Source organism: Chrysochloris asiatica, unplaced genomic scaffold, assembly GCF_000296735.1.
Source record: "Chrysochloris asiatica unplaced genomic scaffold, ChrAsi1.0 scaffold00226, whole genome shotgun sequence".
Lineage (NCBI taxonomy): Eukaryota > Metazoa > Chordata > Mammalia > Afrosoricida > Chrysochloridae > Chrysochloris > Chrysochloris asiatica.
The window spans coordinates 1,686,361-1,709,638 of NW_006408744.1; the positions used below are offsets into that span (position 1 = coordinate 1,686,361).

Here is a 23,278-nt window from a genome sequence, read left to right on the forward strand (position 1 = left end):
GACATCTACACCACTGTGTTGAGTATAGGAAAGCTCTCTCCAATGAGAGATTCCTATTCTGATGAGGAGGGATGATAGACAAACAAGATAATGATAAACTTAACAACTAAGTAAATTATGCAGTATGTTGTAGATAAGTGCCATCGAGTCAGTTACAACTCATAGCAACCCTGTATAGAGCGGCTGTTAGGTTTGAACCACCAATCTTATAGTTAGCAGTTCAGTGTTTACCCTACCATGCTATACCAGGACTCCATGCAATATGTTATTGTTGTTATCTGCCATTGAGTTGATTTTGACTCGTAGCAACCCTGTATAGGATTTCTGAGAAACAGCTGATGGACTTGAACTGCTGACTTTTTGGTTCAGAGCCCAGTGCGGATCCTACAGTGCCACACCAGGAGTCCTATGCAGTGTGTCATTGTTGTCAGTTGTCTTTGAGTTGGTTCTGACCCTTAGCGACCCTATATAGGGTTTCCAAGGAGTGACCGCTGAATTTGCTGCAGTCCAGCGTGTTAACCCACAGAGCCACACCATCAATCCTATTTAACAAAATGGAGCAGAGTATGAGGTGGAGGAGTGGAACAAACTTGTGTTTTATGAACTATAGTGTTTAGAATTGGTTGGTTCATTGAGAAAGTGAATCCGGACTTGACCCTAGTGAAGGAATAAGTAATATGGGTATTTGGGGAAAGAGTGTTCCAGCTAGAGACAACAGCCAGTGGAAGGGTTCTGAGGAAAGAGCATTCCTGATATATTGAGGATTATCGAGGGGCCAGTGTGTCTGGAGCATATGGAGAAGAGAGAGGAGATGAGGTCAGATCAGTGTATGACGTCACGGAAGTACTATTTAAGATTAACTCATAGTGCATTGCTCTTTGTTATCCCACCAATTTCATCAGATGTAATTTAATTTTTCTTTTGTGCTCTTCAGTTGTGCCTGTAAAAGAGTGTAGCATTTGGGATAGAATCCTGTATTTGAATTTTGCAGCTGATTATAAACAGAGAAAGAATGATACATTTGTTGTCAAAATGGCTATTAAAAACCCCTCAAGAACCATATATTCTAATTAAAAATCACAAAATTTAGAAAATACATTTGATATAAATCTATTATGCAAGACATTAAATGTTCATTTGCTTCAGGCAAATGAATAGACATCAAGAAAATTATTACATGTTTATGTGAATACTTTTTAGACATACCTTGTTTTTGTAATGTCATCAAGCAGTGGTGTGACTCAGGTATGTATATTTTCTGTGTGGCAAAAGCTTAGCCTTCAGTTGATGAAAGACTTAAAGTATTTTAAGTCAAAATTTAAAGTTTAAAGTGAAATAATTTGATTCAAATCTTTATGTAATGGGTTGTACTTTTCACTGTTTGTTTAAAGTATATGATTCATTTAAAAGAAATTATGTGGTACTATAAATAAGCACCAGACTGCTAATCACAAGGTTGGTGATTCATACCCACCAGCCAGTTCTTGAAAACCCTATACATGGTCTCTTTTGAGTCCGAACTGATTTAGTGGTGTTCAACAGCTACCAGTACAAAACCCCACCATCTTTTACTTCTCTAAGCATCTATTCCCTTATTTGTGAAAAGGTGATTATGCTATCTGGCGATGCTGTAAGAAAAGAACTGCTAATCACAAGATCAGCAGTTCAAACCCACCAGCTGCTCATAGGAGAAAGATGAGGCTTTCCGCTCCCAGAAAGATTTACAGCCTCAGAAACCCTATACAGGGATGCTATGAGGTAACTGACTCGACAGCACACAACAACAACAGGATGATTATGAGGATTAATTAACAAGTTCAATTAAAAGTGTAAAAAGCCCAGGACTGTGCCTCAAACATTAGTAAGGACTAAATAATCAGGTAACTCTGGTGGTGTAGTGGTTACGAATCAGGCTACGAACCTCAAGGTCAGCAGTTCGAAACTACCAGCTGTTCCGCTGGAGAAAAATGAGGCGTTTTGCTCTCATAAAGATTTATAGCCTTGGAAACCCTGTACAGGGTCGCTATGAGTCGGAACCGACTCCACGGCACATAACAACAACAAATAAGTGCGAAGTGTTTTTCATAAATTATAATGGCTGAAGTATACAAAGTTTTTGAGGCTCTTAGGTTTGAATTTAATCAATTTCCTTCCTTTACAACTTATCTATTCTTACCTTGTGTTTTTCTTCTAAGAGTATCTTCTATTATTGGTCTGATCCTAAGCCTTTGATGATACACAGACTTTTCCTAAGATCAAATCATTTTAGTTTATTATACTATAATGTTACAATGTTAAGGATCTCTGGTAGTCTAGTGGTTACGAATTGGGCTGCTAACCTCAAGGGCAGCAGTTCAAAACTACCAGCTGTTCTCTGCGGGAGAAAGATGAGGCTTTGTGCTCCTGTAAAGATTTGCAGCCTCGGAAACCCATTGCAGGGTCACTGAGTCGGAACTGACTCCATGGTACTTAACAACAACGTTATAATGTGGTGATGTTGTTGTTAAGTGCTGTTGATATATTCAGGGACTTCTAGGATGATTTAGCTTTCTTTCAAATAATTTCAGACTGCCTTGTGTCTAATTTTTATAGTTTCTAGTTTTCTTCCTCACTGTCAGCGTCCACTACTGACAAGCATAGTGTAGTAGAGTCCTGGTATGGTGCTTTAGGATAGGCACTGGACTACTGACTGTAAGGTCAGCAGTTCAGATCCACTAGCTGCTCTTCATAAACACTATAGAGGCACACTATGAGTTGGAAACCACTCACTTACTTAACAGTTGTTAAGTATAGGAGCTTTTACCTTATTAAAATCTTCAACATCTGATTCATTGGGTAATTAAGTTTTATAAAATAATGTTTATAGCAGGAATCGATGATACATATCAGCTTGTTGATTCTGATTAGTCATAGCTGCCAGGAGAATGCTATGTTAAACATGATTTTGGAGCCACAACCAAGTCTGATGGAAAGAGTGGTGTGATACAGAAGGGGTTGGTAGCATGAGGGCCACAGATAGGTCATTTATTCTCCAAACGAAGAACAAATACGCACTGCATGAAGATCTGAGTGCGTTCTAGAATGAGGAAAATAAATAAATTAGTGTGTGGATTTTGTGGTATTACTTTGGCTTCTTAGATACTTCGGGATATTGGTTACCCTCTTCTTCAGACACAAAGTTTTCCAGATAACTTAACCTTGGATAAATGAAGTGGAAATGGTTGGAAAGTATTCTGGTTTGCATTATTTTAAGTTGACTTTAGATTTGTAATAACAACTATGTTATTAAAAATTTAGGCATATCAAAATATTTCTTCATTTAGTGTTTCATATTTTGTCAACATTAAATACTCATTGAAATTTCAGATTTGTAATACATTGCCCTGAATGGAGACATCAGATTATTAATAAACGTTCACAAGGCAAATTGTACTACATTTTGTATGATGGCAGTAAATAAGCATGTCTGTATGATTATCAGTTTTATAATCATTTAATGTATGAATATATCTGGAAAGTTTAAATTTAAAAATGAATTATTTCTGGTATGTCTTTCCTTTTACGCATATCACATATAACTTTTGCAGGTTGGATTTGCTACCATTTTATGCAAGATTGGTTGCTACATTGCATCCCTGCATGTCTGATGTAGCAGAGGATCTTTGTTCCATGCTGAGGGGGGATTTCAGATTTCATGTATGTATTTAAGCATTTATTTTATGATATATGTGTACTTATAAATTGAGTGAGGATTCTTTAGTTTAAGAGAATCATTATTTTGTTGGTAAGCATATTTCTGAAATTTGAGAGTGGTACAGCAATTCAGAATTTATGGAATTCCAAATTTTCTAAATGTAATTTGACTCAGCAAAGTTAAAAATTGGTGTTGTATTCTGACCTAGAGGTGAGCTGCCCCTGCTACCTTGTTTCTCCATTGTAGTTACTGAACTTTGTACTTTTGTAAAGTAAAAGTTAATCTTCAAGACCAAGACATCCAACAAGACACACAGGACTGGCCAAGTTATGGGCATAGTGCGTCACATAGGATACCTGCTTATGTATTGGGGTCCACATGTTGGGAGACATAAAAGCTTCAAGAAATTCTCTTGATCACAGTGAATACTGTTGTAGTCCATGTTTTATTGACAGATTTTTGTTTTAAGACTCTTTGAGTATTGGTGAGGTCTTCAAAGAACATCATGGTTAGAATCAGTGGCCTGTTGCCAGACAACTTCCCTTCCTTTCCAGGTCTAGGAATCTTGGCAAGACTGCGTTAGTAGTTCTTCCAAACCTGTTACCCCTTTACTTTGTGGAGGTGATAGAGCTTCAAAGGAAGGCTTGCTAGGGGTAAAATGATACCACTGGAGGTGATTGTAAGTGGGTCTTGGTAGATTTTGAAAAGATATGAAATTAATATTTTTATGTTATCCAGTACAAAAGTTATGTTTCTATTACTTAGCTGTATAGTGAGTCACTTGGGATGCATATAAAATCAGCAAATGTTTATTAGGCTCCATACACATGTTATGTCCTTGCTATATACACACCATTACTGAGCTCTCAGAAAAGAACAGACACTATTTCAGAAGCAAAGAATTACTCGACATAGGTGGAGAGACAAGACATAAATACTCAAAAACAGGAGTAAAAAATTTAAATCTTAAATATTAGATGTTAGAAAGAATTGCATGTTTAATTTCCAAATGAATCACTAGTGACTGAGTGCTTTGAGTTGAGAGGGAAGAGAGAGCTTTTGAGGTTGAATAAGCTATAAAAACTTAAGTAGATGCCATTTATTATTATTAAATTTGTTGTTAATAGTTTGGGGACCAACTTTTGCTGAAGTATGTCTTAGATTTTCACAGGTAGTTGTTGATCAGGGAAAAGTTTTTATGTTTAAGAAAGTTTGAAAGCACTGAGATCACTAAAGTTAAACAGTTTTGTCTTGTTTTATTGTAAGAATTGTCAAAGCTTTACTGGATTAGTTTGTTCTCTGAAGCTCCTGGAAGAGATTGAGTGTTGTATTCCCCAAAGGACACACTTTAGTAAATGCTGCTAGCCAGTGACCTATGCATCAAAAACTATGATATTTCTGTTGATATGGTTAATTTCTTCATACAAACTTAGATCTCTTTTACTAGTAGACAGTATGACTCTGTTATACAATTTATATGCATATACTTCTCAGTCAACTTGAAAAGTAGAGAAAACACAAGTTACTAGACTAAGCATAATTAGCGCTTTTTGTAAAAACCTTAAATTAAGGTGTAATTCCTTTTTTTAAAATACTTGTTCTCCATCTCTACCTTTTTTAAAAATTGAAGTGGGATTTGGGGAGAATTGGCATTTTTGTTATTACTGGTACAATGCTTCATTAGAACTGGAAGAAAACTAGAATTCCAGGAGTATATTTTGGGAACCACTTCTCTCTGGGGAGAGAAGAAAGGGAACTTGAGGTGATTTATTACCTTCTCCTTCCAGGATCTGCCCTTTCCACACCCAAATATGCAACCTTTGCCAGCTACTATCTTTTAGGCCATAAATATACTTAACATTCTCCCATTCGTAAATGAAATTGAAATAAAATAATATCAACAAAACTTCATTAACTATTCCCCTTTCCTTCCCTTCTTGTTCAAGTTTTAGAGTCTACTTGACCCTCAACTTCTCATCATAACTCCCTGGCAGAGATGCCATTGTCCCCCTAACTGCCTCATGTTAGTTAACTTCCCTGAAGATACTAAACTGCTAGACTCTCCTACTTGTTACAAATCTATCATCGTGGCTCAAACATAAGCTGGCATTATAAATTTGATTGTTACTTAAGTGCTGTAAACCTCAGTTTCTTTTCTTAGTAATGGGGATGATCATCATTCCTTCTTAAATAGGACTGTTCTTAAGGATTAAATGAGATATTGCATGCAGAATTCTTCACACAGTGCCTGAGCATAAATACCATTATAATTATCTCGTCTAGACTACCACTCTTTCCTAGTTATTTACTGATAACTGATATTCTCAATCTCATTCACTCTCTTTTTTTTTTTTTTTTTTGGTCTTTGTTTATATATTGGTATCTCCCTGGCTTTCTTCCTTCACCCTTCTTTTCCATGGAACACATTTTACCTGGACTTTCATTAACATCATTTCCCAGCAACTCACCCTTGATACTTAAAAATTTCTCATGTATTTCTATATAACCGTGTCCACAAAGTAAGCTCAGTTATTTTTTTTCTCAAAATGTCTTTGTCCTCCACTTACTCAAGTCGACTTCTGTATTCTTTCTGTAAATACGTAGTACCATTTTATCTAATCACAAAGAGGGAGAGCTCTACTTCTGCCCCTATGACATTCAGGAACTACTGTGCAACAAATGATTCCTGCATTCCCTGTAAAACACCTCCTCAAGTCTTGTATCGCCTCCTTATATGGATTGCCACTGACTTTCCTCAGCCATGGCCTGAATTATGATAATGGTGTTTTAACTAGGCTTCCCTAGTTCTGCTTCTGTCTAGCCGTAGTCTGATCACTTCACACAACCTAATTGGTAGTCAAAGAAATTCTAGTTAGAACAGTAGATTGGTTAATTTGACTGACAGGTTAATAAAGGTATCAGAAAAGAGAAACCAAAATTCTAATTTACTCTGCAGATAGGATTTTAGAGCTACAATTTGGCACAGTGGGTTTCAAGATCTTTAGAGGCATTCTCTATCTTGGACAACTCTGAGACTCTGTCCTAAGTAAACAACCTTATTTGCCAAAAAGCTTTATTCACATAAGACCTTAGATAAGGGAAAACTGAAAATAATCTATAAGCCCAAAATAAATAAAATGATCATATAGTCACAATGCTGAAATGGTAACGTGTCACTGGAAATGGTATTTACAAAGAAGTTTTTATATCATAGAGAAAGTGTTTTTGTTTTAAAATATGTATATAAAATCTTAATGTGTGTTTCCAGTTACTCTGAATTAATTAGAAGGTAAAAGAAAGAGAAGTATCCATCAGTATGTTCAAAGTGGCTGTCTTTAGATTTGTTGTTGTTAAGTGCCGTCAAGTCTATTCTGACTCATTGTGACCCTGTATCAGGTTTCCAAGGAGCATCTGGTGGGTTTGAACCACTGACCTTTTGGTTAGCAGTCTAGTACTTATCCTACAGTGCCACACCAGAAAAAGGAATGTGGTTCCTTTCTAGTTTTCTATGTTCTCCAAATTTCAATAATGAGTTTGCTTATTTAATAATGGGAGAGATCACTTTTATTTTAAATATAAGCAAATTACTCACATTGGCTGACATTTTGAAAAACTAGTAGTGTCTAACTTTTTTGATCAAGTCTCCCTATTGATTAAAGTTAAGTTAATCACAGATCCCTGGTCTGTCTGTCTGTATGTGTGTATGTGAATGTAGGATATATATATACAAATGTGTGTAGTTGTACCCTATATTTTATGTACATTATAAAACATAAAAAAATGGAAAAGTATGAGATTAAAAAAAACAAACCACCAAGCTGTGTGAATATAACTTTGAATATATATAGTTTCTACATCTGTGGTTAAAGAAGCTTGTATTTAGAAATCACTGGTCCAGAGAATAAAAAATTAAAGCGTCTTTGCAAGGCTGATTTATAAACTCATAGTCGGTTGGTATTTAGCATAGGTGTGTTTTCAGAAAAGTGTTGAATGATTGAATAAACAAAGTTCATGTAAAGCAAAATGAGCTAATTATGGAGGAAAGAAAGTATTATATCTATTTGGTAAACTCAGATGGCCGGTTTGATTGGGGCATAGGGTTCTTTTTATAAGGAAGTAGTGAATGATAGGTCTAGGAAATCTTTATTTTTTTATATATTGACATATCTGAAGAGCTTTAAATGCATATGAATTAATTTTACTAATGTAAATTTTAGTCACTAATCCATCATTCTGTAAGCAGCACTTTTTGTTAAGGATGATTGATTTTACAAAGGGGCTTCAAAAAGTTTGTGGGAAAGTTCCATCGTCTTTTTTTTTTTTTTTCCATCGTCTTTTAATTCCATTTTCCACAAACTTTTTTTAAAGCTCCTTGTGTAAGTAATATCTTATAAGAGGCAATATTGAACTAAAAGTATGTAGAAAATTTACTTTGTTAATTCATCTGAGTTTACTTTTGCAGAAGTATTTGGATATATCTTTGATCATAGCTATTTAGTAAATAAATGGAAAAATATGCAGGAGGAATCAGAATAAGTTAAAGGTGTTCACGTACACATTTTAAAAGCCTTCAGTTTTCTTGTTTGAAAATGAGTGGGTGAAATCATTGATATATAGTACTTCGGCGGTTCAAGCTCACCAGTCGTTCCTTGGAAATCCTGTATAGGTTCGCTGTGGGTCAGATCCGACTCGACGGCACTTAACAACAACAACATTTTCATTTAAAAATCTGTAATTTTGTTATTTTTGTTAAAATGTACTCTCAACATCTATAATATTTAGGAATAATTGAATTTATTATAAATATATGCTGTAGATGATACAGTATATACGTTTCTTGCTTAAAAAAAAAAAAATCCTGTGTCTTTCCCAGCCCTACTACGTATATTATAAGGCTTCTGTTTCCATATGTAGTTTTGAAATGCTTTCTTATGTTTGGGTTTTTTGTATTTGACTGTGAAAGAAACATGTACTAGTGTGGATAATTTGGAGAAATATATAAAATAGAAAAAAAGAATACAAAACATGATGTCATTACTTAGAAACAAGTTTTGTTAATATTTTGCTATGCTCATTCCCCCACCCATAGCTTTACCTGAATGAATTTATATACATGTATACTTTTTTTTGCTTATTTTAAAAGCGTTTTACTATATTATTTGAATAGTTCTTAAGCAGCATTTTATAGGTTATATAATCTTCTTTTGTCCTATACCTTAATTGCTTAGTATTTAGTGAAATGTTGGTATCATAATTGAAGTTCTAGTGTGGTACTATAGAATGAGCACTGGACTGCTAACCGAAAGATTTGGTGGTTCAAATCCACCAATTCTTTGGAACCACTATACAGGGTCCCCATGAGTCAGAACCAATTTGATGAGCAACAGGCATCATTACCATCCTCATCATCCTTGTCCTTATTTTACCAGGGGGACATAAAAGCTCAGGGAGTTCCTGTGACTTGTCCAAGATGATATTTTCAAAAAATGGCAAAAACAATCCCAAGAGTTAAAGATAACTCTGAATATTTATTTTATATACTTGCTACCTTACTGCCTGCAGTACTTACATAAATGTTCGTTTTGTTTATTCAGTAAACGTTAATTCATGAAATCTTTAGTAGCCATGTATTTGAAGGATTAATAAAACTAATAATTTGTTATTATTGTTGTTTTAGTGCATCAAGTCAGTTCTGATTCATAGCAACCCTGTTACCAGGTTTTTGAGACACTAGATATGTTTTTGGGGAGCAAAAAGCCTCAACTTTTCCTGCAGAACAGCTAATAGGGTGAGACCGCCGAATGCGGTTAGCAGTATAGTGCTTATCTTACAGAGTCACCATGCCTCCCAAACTAATAATAGCTAATGTCTATAGCTCTGGTAGCGTAGTGGTTACGAATCGGGCTGCGAACCTTAAGGTCAGCGGTTCGAAACTACCAGCTGCTCCGCGGGAGAAAGATGAGGCTTTCTACTCCCGTAAGGATTTACACCCTCGGAAACCCTGTACAGGGTCGCTATGGGTCGGAACCGACTCGACGCCACTTAACAACAACAATAGAACTCTTACTGGTCCCATGCATATTTTATGTGCTTTATATGTGTATAACTCTTAAAGTTCACAACATTTTCAGTCCCATTTTACAGACGAGGAAACAGTTTTTAGTTGCTGCTAAGTAATAGCGCTGAGATTTAAACCCAAAAAGATCTGGTCCAGAGTCCACACTCTTAAATCTATTCTAGGAATTCATAAAATAAAGCAAATTAGTAAGAGGAATTTTTTCATATGCATTGATGATAAAAAACATGTTTATTTTTGAAAGGATCTTTATGAAAGTTATACTATTTTCTAAATTATAAGGGTGAGAACAGTCAAGTTTATATAGTGTTGTTTAATTTTCAAAACAAGAATCTAGTTGTAATTTTGTGTAGCTGTCTTAAATAATCTGAAATCCATTTTGTATGCTTGAATGATGTTTTGAAGTTGAACTTGTGTAATTGTGATGTAATTTTATTGGTGTGTGATGCTTAAGATTGAATTTAGAGTCCTGGTGTGACACTGTAGGATAAACATTATCCACAAGGTCAGTGGTTCAAATCCACCAGCCATGTTTTTGGAAACCCTATGCAGGGTTACTGTGCATCAGAACCAACAACAGCAACAAGATTAAATTCATTTATAGTGAGTGTCTAGTTTGCTTTGATTTTTTAAATGAGTAAACAAAGTTTTGTTTAAAAATGATGACTGAAGATCTTTAAGGTCTGAAACACCTACTTGTTTGCGGTAGAAAGTAGGTCCTTAAAAATAAGATGACAAATTCCATTGTTTTAGAAGTCTGTGTAAAAGTTTAAAATTTGTATAAATTACTGTCGTTATTATATTGTAGAGATTAATTCTTAATTGCTGCAAGTGAGATTATGCCTTATTTTGAATTTCAGCACCTACTCATGGGGTGATCTAATAGAAGTCTTGATTATCAAAAGATTGGGGTATTTAGTACTGATCCTTTGTTAAGTCACTAGACAGCTTGTGCTCTTTCTGTTGTTGGTGTTTCAAGTATTGAATCAGAACAATAATTACTGTCTTTTTTGAGAATGTTGTTATATGATGAAATGAAATATATTAATTATACTAATGCCAGTTACACTTACCTTGAAGAGTTTGTTCACATTGTATGATTGTAGTGAAATTTTGTTGTATTTGATATTTCTTAAAATGTGTGTGTGTGTGTGTGTGTGTGTATAATCAGATGCTTTATATTTGCCAACAGTTTCAATTTTGCTATAAGACTTTGTTTGGAAAGTTTTTAAAAAAGGAACATAGATTATGTTGTATGTTTCATTGTAAATGAATTTATAATTATAACATACCAGCTGTGCTTTAGTAACATTTTTGGTTAAGTAAGTTCTTGGCATTCATTATTTTTAAAGCAGCATTTTATAAAGTGTGTTCCTTACGATATTAATTTCGTAGAGTTCTAATTAATGGTTGTTAACATCTCAAAAAGGGAGCTTCTGTTAAAAAATAGAGAAACATTAAATTAAGTTAAACATGCTGCATTATTTGAGAGCCTAAATCTGATTCAGTTCGTTGTTTCCCAAAACTGTTTGACCATTGAAATTACTTTGCTAAGCATGTCTTAGGACTGCTATTTTGCAGACTGTATTTTCTCTTAACTAACTTAAAATAATTTGAATACAGCAAAAAATTATTTAAATTGGATTTAAAATATTTGGAATTCAAACTTACTAAAGGAATACTTACCACAGAGATTTCAGGTTGTTAAATATCTAAGTAATGTCTTTTTCTTTTTAATTTGTAGGTACGAAAAAAGGACCAGATCAATATAGAAACAAAGAACAAAACTGTTCGGTTTATTGGAGAACTAACTAAATTTAAGATGTTCACAAAAAATGATACCTTACACTGTTTAAAGGTCAGTGTAGAGTTATTTTAATAAACAGTTTTTAAATGATAATTGTTGTTGTGCTGCCGTCCCTGCGGTTCAAAGTGGTCGAGTGCTTATCCTACAGAGCCACATGTTAAGCGCTATGAAAAAATGGAATCATTAAGAACATTTGGCTACTGTAAAAACAGACAAGAAAGAATTAGACATAACAGATGAGCAAAGTAGAAAAATAGTAAGATAGTAGCAATATATATCTGACTATAACAATAATTTTATTAAATGTGAAAGGACAGAATGCTTCAAGTAAAAGTAAGAATTTAATTTAACTTGATTAAAATAACTATATGTTAAAGAATAGAAATATTAAAGTAAAAAGGTGGAGAAAGTATACTAGGCAAAAGATTACCCTAAGAAAACAGATTTCACTATACACCTGTTCCTCACTTTTTAACTATATCATTATTCAACATTTTGTACTTAACACAAGAATAAAGATCTATCCCACTAATTTGCATATTAATGATCTATATCTGGCAGTAACGAATGCTCAGGTGCTGTGATGGTTAAGGTTATGCATCAGCTTGGCTGGACATGTTTCTCAGTGGCTTGGCAGTTGTGTAATGATATAATATGAGGGCTGTGGAATGATGTAGTCATACTTCATTTTGTGACCCGATGCAGTCATCCTCCATATCCTCTATAGTTTCTTATAACAGTAACAGCCTGGTCTTTGGAACTTCACCATGTCTGTAAGTGAGGATTGGGCGTACTGTTATCAGATGACATAGACTTTAAGATATGAAGCATTATATTTATAGACAAGGATGGTTCAAAAATGATAAAAGGTTTACTATAACAGGAACTATTACTTCCTGAGTCATTCATTGTGCATCAAATAATACAGCTTCAAAATATCATATATTGTAGGAACTTTAAACAGATCCACAATCATATTAAGAGATTTGAAAATACCCTTGCTAATAGCTTGAAATAGCAGGCAGACAAAATCATTGAGGATGTACAGAATCTGAACACAATTATCAATCTTGATCTGATTTTCACTGTAGCCAACAACAATTCACAAGCTCTTCAGTGCATGTGTATCATTTACGAAAATCAACCATAAAGAAAGTCTCAGCAAAGTTTCAGTTTCAGAAGATTGTAATTATTCAGTTTGTTTTCTGTCACAATGGAATTAAGCTAGAAATCAATAAGTAAAAGTACCTAATTATATGTGATAAATCATAAACGTGCATAATTGGAATAATTCCTCAATATTTGGAATTGATAGTTCCTTTGCTATTAATTTTTTCCAAATTAATTTTCTTGGAATTTTGAGAAGTATATCACACAAAATGGGTCTTATTAAATACATTTGAAAAACTTTGAGTTTTAAATAAAGTTAAGCAGGTTTTTTTTACAACATGATTTCTTAGTCTTTAGAAATACTAATAGTCATTGTAACTTTTTAAGCAAACACGTTTCTGAAAACTTGGAAAATCTTGAGACTATTTTCTATAAATCCTAGACAACATTGTAGGAGGAATTGTGAAAACTTTCTGAATACTGTAGTTGAAAAGAATCATGCCATAAGCAACTTAAAAAAATGAGTATATTCACTATTATGTTGTTGTTAGGTGCTGCTGAGACAGTTCTGAATCATAGTGACCCTGTATAGGGTTTCTAAAGCTGGAGTGTTGGAAATGTTGGCAGTCCAGTGCTTACCCTACAGTGGTGCCATTGTTCCATTCCATTCACTATAATTATTTATAATCTATATGAAAGATAAGCTTATCGTTGACAGAAATTCTATAGGAACTCATTTAAGGAACTCATTTGTATACAAGTTTGTATATAAATTTTATAACATGTTTGCTTATAATAGCAAGTAATTGGGAACAGTTTATATGCCTAGTAAATAAGAATTAATTTAGTTGTAAAGTTCATGCTGTACAAAACTATGTATCTTTAAAATCATACCATAGAAAGATAAGTAGGGGCATGTAACAAATACTCAAATTATTAGATGATATATTTAAATCTATTTTGGTTTAGAAAATATGCATAGGAGATTGGGAAGATAGATATGACAAAAATGTTAATGATGTGTTACATTTGTAAATTTCATATTATGAACAAATAGCACTTTCCATTTGAGACATGTCTGTTGTACTTATTGATGCATGTTTAAATATCTTCTAATATTCTAAGGAGGCTTCAAAAAGTTTGTGGAAAAACTGAATTAAAAATAATGGAATTTTCCCCACTAACTTGTTGAAATCCCCTCATAAATGTAGAAAAGGCTTTGAAATTAGTTTTAAGATTTCTCTGATGGAAAGATATTAAAATTTTTAGATAGAAATGTTATGGCTGAATACGTATGCCCAATAACAAAGCTTGTTCAACTGACATCGACAGATAATTATGATGCTCTTTTTCTAATAAAGTTGTAGTTTTTAATCATTTTTATTGTTATAGATGCTTTTATCAGACTTTTCCCATCACCATATTGAAATGGCATGTACCCTACTTGAAACATGTGGAAGGTTTCTTTTCAGATCTCCAGAATCTCACCTGAGGACCAGTGTACTTTTGGTAAGAGCCTAAGGGCCTGTTTTTTTGTGTATGTGTGTTTTAGGTGAAAGTATACATAGCAAATTGGGTTCCTAGTTAATAATTTTTGCACACATTGTTCTATGACTTTGGTTAGAGTTTTCACAATGTGTCAGCTTTCTTGTTTCTTTTACATTCTGTTTATTCTGTTTTCCATTGATCTAGCTTGCCTTCTTCTCCTTGCCTTCTCATCTTTGCTTTTAGTTAAATGTTGACCCTTTAGTCACATATAGTTGATTGTTTAAGGGAGCACATTGCTCATGGGTAATATTGATTTTATAAGCCAGTCTGTGATTTGGCTAAGAGGTGACATCCAGGAGTGGCTTCAGTTCCAAATTAAAAGGGGATCACGGAGGTTCCTCTAGAATTTGAGTTTTCTTTATTTTCTCCCATTTTATGTAAGACCTTCTGTTGTATCCCTGGTCAAATGGTGTTTGGAGATATTCAGGCACCATCTAGGTCTTCTGATTTCAGAGTAGATGAGGCAGTTGTTTGTGTGAGCTATTAGCCCTGTGTACTAGTTTGTTCTTTGAGTCTTTGGTTGCCTTCATTCTCTTTTGTTCAGATGGGCAGATACTAGTAGTTGTATCTTAGATGACTGCTCACCAAACTGGGCTGTATAACATTACCTTTATGAATTATGTTAATGCCAATTGACTGAGTTGTCCTAAGAGATTATACTTCCAAGCCTTTTAACCTGGTAACCCAATCCTACATGGATATACTTAGAAAGTCTCTGTAATTGTGCCTCCAGTGTGCTTTATTACATATGTGGATATGTATATGCAGCACACACAGATGTTTATATGCCTACAAATATACCTATTCATGCACTCACATATATTCACATATACCTTTCCTATACACATATGAGCTTGAGGTTCTTAGTTTGCGTCATAGGTTAAAAATACTGACTAGTGCTCTACCTTATGAATATGAACATTGGAGCTTGAGTTCCTTTTTGATAACAGTGAGTAGCTTTTAAAGGATATTAAGCAGGAGGACAGATGTGTTCAGATTTATGTTTTTAGAAGGATCCATGTAGAGGAAATAACAGATGACTGAGATCACAGGTAGCAAGAACCGTGAAAACATTGTTCTAAACACCTAGGGGCAAAAAATAAATTGATTATCATAGAAATGGGAAGGTAGGGAATAAAAACTAGTGGTATAAAAATTTTAAGTACTGATGAAATTTGGTGGTGAGATATAAAGAGTGATTAAGATAAAGTGCCCTAATTCCTAAGATTTGCACAAGAGGTAACAGTCACAGAGCTAAGGGTATATATAAGGGAGAGGAACAGATGGTGAGCTTTATTTGAAGCACATTAACGCTTGTGGGATCATCCAAAAGGTATACATATTTGTGTGGATAGCACATATAACTTGTATCTGGTTTCATTCACATTTGTTCTTGGCTAAGTTAAAATTAGTTGTTTGTGTGTGTGTGTATCTCTGTCCTCCTTGATTGTGGAAAGTGGTTCTAAAGCCATCTGTGTAACTAACCAAGATTAAAACTATATCATGTATATTCAAGTACTAAGTTAAATGATATGCAGTATATTTTGTCCAAAGAACTTATAAGCATGATCATTATCCTTAGTCCTATTAAACAGAATAGTTTTCCTTTTTTGTCTGCCTGTCCAGCTCAGCAATGCCCGTTCAGGCCTTTTTTCTAGTTGTAAACAGTTCAGAGCTGGCTGTGGCCATTTGGTTTTAATTGGAAACTGTCTCTTTAAATTTTGAGGAGATCTGTGCGCATGCGTAGTACAACTCTCTGAGGGTGGGGTTGGTGTGTCCACTAGCTCAGGCACCCCTATAGTCACCAGAATGGAGGTGCGCAGATAGCAAGGGACCAATGAACAGATACCAAAAGAAAAGAATGCCCGCACCTTTATCTCTGCGGTTCTGTCAGAAGTCTGTGGCTGCTCTGATCCTTCCGCCGCTTGGTCTCACTCAAGATGGCGGCTCCTGGAGCAGCTGAGTGTCTTGAATTAGAAAGCAATGGATTTCTTGCTTCTGTTACAAATTCCCCTAGCCGTAAACGTTCCAACCTTCTAAATAATCCTCTATATGTGGTTCAGAGTTCTGGGACCATCCCCTGAGCCTGCTTGGTTCTGTATTCTGTGTTGTTGCTGATGGAGCTCCTTACTGCACTTCCACCCAGTCCGCCATTTTGTTTGTTCTCTCCATATATCATCTTTTAACAGTATTTGCTTCTATTCCCTCATTGAAACATCATTGAAACAACCAAAGGGCACATTCTGCAAGCCTGCCTCCTGTCTGCCAACACACAACCTTTCTCTTTCCATGAGTCTGGAGTCTTCACCTGATCTATCTCTCTCCACGTCCTCATCTCTGCCTCCATCTCTGGTGTCGCTGCTTCTCTGAATAGGGTCCTATATTCCGCTCATGCAGGAATTCTACCTTTACAGTTGTGACAATCATAGTCATGGGTAACAGTTACTCACTATTGAATCAAAAGAATCTTATCCCCATCTCCTTTCACCAGTCCTATCTAGACAAGATGGAAAATATTCAGTGGGAATTCTACCTTCCTATGTACATTCTGAAACTAAACACTAAACTCCCTCTTGAAAACTTGTAAGCCAGCCACTTTGTGTCTTTATAGCCCCCCCGCCACCTTTAGGTAGCCAATGTCTAAGTTGCCCATCCCCATCAACCCTGTGTACCGGGAGGGAAATAGCCTTTTCTTTAGACCATCCTAAGTGTGCACAATTACTCTTTAAAAGATTTGTAAAAACCTACAACCTATTTCCGGTTAGTACTGGACTGCTAAGTTGGCAGTTAAAATGTACCAGCCATTCCACAGGAGAATGTGAGGCTTTCTGTTCCCATAAAGATATATAGCCTAAAAGAAAGATTTACAGCTTCGGAATCCTATACAACACTGTGTATGGGAATCAACTTGATGGCAGTATGTTTGGGTTTGGGGTGTAGGACAACGTAGAACTGCCACATAGATTTCCAAGGTTGTTATCTTTATGGGAGCAGACTGCCACATTGTTTTCCTGTAGAGTAGCTGCTTACCAACTTTTAATAACCAAGTAAGTGCTTACCCACTGCACCACCAGGGCTTTAAAAAAATTGATATTTATTGGTGTGTTTATTATCTGTATTCCTACACCGGAATTTCTGGCACCTAACATAATACCTGGTGTGGCACTGTAGGATAAGCACTGGACGCTAACTGAAAGACTGGTGGTTTAAACCCACCATCCACTCCTTGGAAAACCTATACAGGGTCGCTCTCAGCCAGAACTGACTTAATGGCACTTAACAACAACAAAAGCATAATATTTGTTCTGTTGTTGTTGGTAAGTGCCATCGAGTCAGTTCTGACCCATAGCAACCCTGTATAGGGTTTCCAAGGAGCAGTGGGTGAGCTTGAACCACTGACTTTGCAGTTCAAATGACTTTGCAGTCTGACGCAGTAGCCCACAGCACCACACCAATTTAAGGACTGTCAATTTATTAATCTTAATGATTCGTATGATGTTGATTTAAGAATCAGGAGTGCTATTTGATGAGCCTCACCTTACCAGTGGGTGCCAAATGGCTGTTTCTGGTGTCTAGTAGGTCGAGGCCAGGGTTTCTGTGAGACATCCAATAATATACAGAAGAGCCCCCACAACAAAGAGTTACGTAGTCTGAAATGTCAGTAGTATAAATGTGAGTAACCCAGAGCTCCTAGGGAATTACTTTTTTTAGTCATCTCTTCTGAGTTGGAAGTGAATATATCTTGCAGACTTAGTTATATATGTATTTATATAAATAATGTAATGTGTTGTTTTTGAGAATATACACAGCACAGCGTGCACAAATTCAAGAGTGTCCACATGTATCCTTCAGAGACACTGATGACATTCTTCCAGTTGGGTAACCATTCTCATCTACTTTCCTGAGCCGTTCCTCCCCCATTCACATAATAAATCACAGAACCCTGAGGGTCCTATCTATCCAGGTGCTGTGGTCAATTTGATTACATAGTTCTTAAAAAGAACATAATTCTCAAGGCAGACCTTTTTTACTAGTTAAACTATTGTTTGATTTTAAGAAGACTTCAGGGGATATTTTGGGTTTAAAGTTTAAATATTATCTCAGGACAATAGTTTTAAGGCCTGTACATTCTTGATCCTTAATTTTAGTCTTTCAGATACTCAGACCTTGCTTTCCATAGGTTTCAGTTTGGCAGAGTTACAAGTTACATTTGTAGTAAAGTTCTCTGAGTATTTTATTGGATGAGACATAAGGCCAAGTAGCCGTAGACTAATGTGTTCTATGATTATTGGTAGAACATAACTATTGTGCTTACACACTCATAGAAATACCTTGTGATTTCTGTTCCTTCTCTAGCCCTTTGTCCTAAAATCATTTATCACCAAGATAGAAGTTTATTAGGAATAAAGAAATCTAGAATGAAGTGTTTTGATTCATTTGTACTTTTAATTTTAGGAACAAATGATGAGAAAGAAACAAGCAATGCATCTTGATGCCAGGTATGTTACAATGGTGGAGAATGCTTATTACTATTGCAACCCACCTCTGGCTGAGAAAACAGTGAAAAAGAAACGTCCTCCTCTCCAGGAATATGTTCGGAAACTTTTATACAAGGATCTCTCCAAGGTTACCACTGAGAAGGTAAATATTAATGCAATAATATAGCAGTATTCTATTTAAGATTTGTGGTAGTGTAAAACTTGTTTAATATTCAACCCTGTTAATTCTTTGTCATCTTAATAACATTATTAAGAGTAGCCAAGTACATTTTCCTTCTAACCTTGACATTCAAATTGTTTAAATAAGGGATGTATACATTATAGTTTTCCTACATCATTTTCTAATGAAAATGTTAATACTTCTAAATAAAATTTTGATGCTATGTGCAAAAACAATGTGGTACGAGCTAAGCCTCCCACAGCACTCTCTACTCAACTGGGTTTAGTCATTCATTGCAGTGGCCACACAGAACTCAGATACAATGCTCACATTTGTGGGCTTTATTCGGAAAATTAACAGGTTACAATGTGGGATCAGAAATGCTTAGGGCACAGTTGTGGCAGGCAGCTGCTGATAAATGCCCTCAGGGCACACCACGCCACAATAAGCTTCAGCCTGAAAGCACTCAGCTCTATCTCCTTATGCCAGCACATCTATCTCCCTACATTAAATGACTGGAGGCACCCCTCTACAAACAGGCCTCCAGCCCAAAGTCATTCAGCTTTGCTTGCTGTGTGGGCTGGGAAGTTCACTGCTCGCTCTTGTGCTCGGCTTTTGCCTCTGCTGCTCCTGTGGGATCACAGCTTTCTGTCCCTGGGTCAAAGAGATTTCATAGGCAGGTATCTCGGGATCCAAAGGACAAACTCCACTCTTAGATCTTCTTTGTGAAATAGTGAAATCTCACCCACCACCCCTGTTTCTGAAATGGCCCATTTTATATATGCTTATTTCCAAAATTTTACAATCATTATTAACTCTGTTAACCACTCACAACTGAATCATATAATCCTATCAGCATCTTCTCCCACCTCTTTTACCCAGACCCAGGAGGGCAAATGCTGTTTGGTAGGAGTTACAAACTATAGCTGCTGCTGCTATGTGCCATTGAGTCAGTTCCAACTCATAGTAACCCTGTATAGGGTTTCCACGACTGTAAATCTTCATGAAAGCAGAAAGCCTCATCTTTCTTCCATGGAGCTACTGGTAGATTCAAACTGCTGCTAACCTTGTGGTTAGCAGTCCGATGCATAACCCATTATACTATTAGGGCTCGTCATAGACTTTGGCTAGAAGAGACATTAAATAATTCACGACACAAAAAAAAAGTTTTTGGAAAATAGAATATAAAAGATACAGATTTGACCCACAAATTTTGAAGCCCCTCATGTTTAGGTCTTAGTTCCATTACTTTATTTTTGGTATTCCATAATGAATTTTCCCATAAATGTTTTGCCTCAGTCTAGGAGATGTTAACCTTAAATAGGCCAAGGAGACTTGGCACCTCTTTGAAATTTCATAATTTTACTCTCTCTGGCTATTTGTATTTTTGGAGCTTTCTTTAGATTCTCCACAGGGTCCAGTTTCCATAAAAGGTTAAGGACCACTATCTTATGATCTTAAAATATTACAGGTAACCTTGTTAGAAACTTTTAAGTAAAACATTTTGAGCAAAACCATAGTAAACTCTATGGGTGAAATATAACAACTTTTAGAGGCTTTTCTTGGGGAAAAAGATGCAAATTAACTTCTGAATAAAGAAAACCAATGAAAGGATGAAAGACTTGAAACAGTATATGCACTGCCCTGGTGTGGTGTTGTAGGGTAAGCACTGGACTGCTAATTGCAATGTTGGTGGTTCAGACTCACCAGTCGCTCCCCAGAAACCCTTATACAGGGTTGCTGGAAGTGTTGAAAATTAAACCACCTTTCTGAAAATTAGAGATGATAGTGGTTGTTTAAAAGTAAGGAATTTGAAAGCTGATTGAGAATTGACTGAATGTGTGTAGAATGGGCTATGGTTAACATAGTTGAGAAGATACTGACATTTACAATGAAGCTAGAATGCTAATATGAGTTACTGTTGATATAAAGATCTGAGGATAAAGGGATAATTTGAGACCTGCCAATAGTATCTACTTTCACACAGAACGAAAATTTAAAAGAATTTGATTATGGAGTTCGGCTGGTTACCTCTTACCAGTAGGGTTTTGGAAATAGTAATAGTTAGCTCTTATGAGGGCCTTATTGTGTGCCAGCCATTTTCTGCACACTTCAAATGTCTAATCGTTGGGTCTTGGTGTGGAACTGTAGGATAAGCACTGGAATGCTAACCATAAGGTAGACAGTTCAAATCCACCAGCTGCTTTCAGAAACCTTACACAGGTTCACTTTGAGTGGCACACAATAACAACAATCTTTACAGCAAATGATGACTTGGTTGCACTTCACACTTTGAGGGAACTGATGGTGTTGTGTAACATCAGTCTTGATGTAGTGTCCTCCATTTTAAGTATCTTTTTAACCACTGCCCTTGGTTTTATACATTAGTTGAAAATTGTTGATTTTTAAAAAAAAAGATGTCTGAGATTGTTTACAACAGATGACACACCAAAAAGAACATTTTTGTTTAAACCTGGGGCTTTTTTTTTTTTTTTTTTAAGGAACTAAAGAAAAAAATTGGGGGACGATATGGAAAGATGGAAAAATTTAGGGGAAATGTAAACAAATTTTATAATTTTTTTTCCTATCTAAAGTGAAGAGGCTGGATCTCTAAAATTTTTCCCAGTTCTGTCTTGGCATAATCACAATAAATTACCTGTATTATTTGTCATATCAGCCTACTGTGTATTTCTTTTAATGATTTGAATAAAATTCTCTTCCTGTAGGTTTTGAGACAGATGCGCAAGTTGCCCTGGCAGGACCAAGAAGTGAAAGACTATGTTATTTGCTGTATGATAAACATCTGGAATGTGAAATACAATAGTATTCATTGTGTAGCAAACCTCTTAGCAGGACTTGTACTTTACCAAGAGGATGTTGGAATTCATGTTGTGGATGGAGTTTTAGAAGATATCCGATTAGGAATGGAGGTAAAAAGTCTTTAAAGTCACCAAATTGAATTGTCTGAAAAAATTTTAAACACTGTTTATGTAATTTTATTGAAAAATGAGTGTACTTTCCTCCTGTGGTACTACTTACTATTATTTTTTAGAGTTAGTGATTTGTTAAAAGTCCTGTCCTAGTCTTAGGCTAATACTGGTGTACTTTTTGGCCTTTTCTCAAACTTTTCACTATTGGAACTCTGCTTATTGGAGTCTATGAATGTATTAATTAGAATAATTTGATAATCATTGTGTAAGAACTACCTCTAAGTCGTTCCCTCTTACTGTAAAATCCAGCAATTAATGAATTGCAGAATAGCTTTATTCTAAATTTATTTATTTATTATGTTCTTTTTATTAAAATCTTTTAAAGCTAGTTTTTTCCTATCGAGAGAGAAAGTACCATGTATTTTTTTCTTCTTCCTTATTCAATGTTCTTTCTATAACTGATGATGTAAAATTATAGAGGAAACTTTTACATGTTTTAAGTACATTATTTGAAATCAAAGAGAAATCTCATTTTAGTTGTTTTTGTTTTTTAGGTTAATCAACCTAAATTTAATCAGAGGCGTATCAGCAGTGCCAAGTTCTTAGGGGAACTCTATAATTACCGAATGGTTGAATCCGCTGTTATTTTTAGAACTCTTTATTCTTTTACTTCATTTGGTGTTAATTCTGATGGCTCTCCAAGTTCTCTGGATCCACCTGAACATCTCTTCAGAATTAGACTAGTTTGCACTATTTTGGATACCTGTGGCCAGTACTTTGATAGAGGTTCCAGTAAACGAAAACTTGATTGCTTCCTTGTGTATTTTCAGGTACATATAAGCCATATATGTGCAGTTTGAGATCATTTAATACATTGCTTATGTTACAAAAATGTTCAAGAAAAAATGCTGTAGTATTCATACTTGTTAAGTACTGTCAAGTTGGTATCAACTCATAGTGACCCTTTGTAGAGTTTCTGAGACTGTAAATCTTTGTGGGAGCAGAAAGCCTCATCTTTATCCCAAGGAGCAGCTGGTGAACTCAGACTGTCAACCTTATAGTTAGCAATCCAGTATGTATCCTACAGAGACACAGCACTCCTAGTACTCAGAATTTGTTGTTGTTGGTAAGTAGAGTCAATTCAGAATCCTAGCAGCCTTGCGCAGGGTTTTTGAGGCTGTAAATATTTCTGGGAGTAGAGCCTCATCTTTCTTCTACAGAGCAGTGGTGGGCTCAAACAGCCAACCTCTGGTTAGCAGTCCAGTGCTTATCATATAGAGCAACCATGGTCTTAGTAATCATAATAAGATAGTTATATATAAGATGTATTTATAATTATATTTATTTTCCATGCATGGTGCCTTGTTGTCAGGTGCCATCGAGTCGGAACCGACTCATAGCGACCCCATGCACAGCAGAACGAAACAATGCTCGATCCTGGGCCAACCTCACCA

General features: G+C 35.5%; 1 protein-coding gene across 1 annotated transcript in view; it reads left to right on the forward strand.

Moving 5' to 3' along the window:
- The window catches only part of UPF2 (UPF2 regulator of nonsense transcripts homolog (yeast)), a 144,137-nt gene that overhangs the window by 63,888 nt on the left and 56,971 nt on the right, over positions 1-23,278 (forward strand). The window contains exons 9-14 of the mRNA XM_006873166.1: positions 3,588-3,696; positions 11,515-11,628; positions 14,080-14,196; positions 18,691-18,876; positions 21,621-21,824; positions 22,379-22,654. Coding sequence (XP_006873228.1) covers positions 3,588-3,696; positions 11,515-11,628; positions 14,080-14,196; positions 18,691-18,876; positions 21,621-21,824; positions 22,379-22,654 — 1,006 coding nt within the window. The remainder of the gene's footprint in view (positions 1-3,587; positions 3,697-11,514; positions 11,629-14,079; positions 14,197-18,690; positions 18,877-21,620; positions 21,825-22,378; positions 22,655-23,278) is intronic.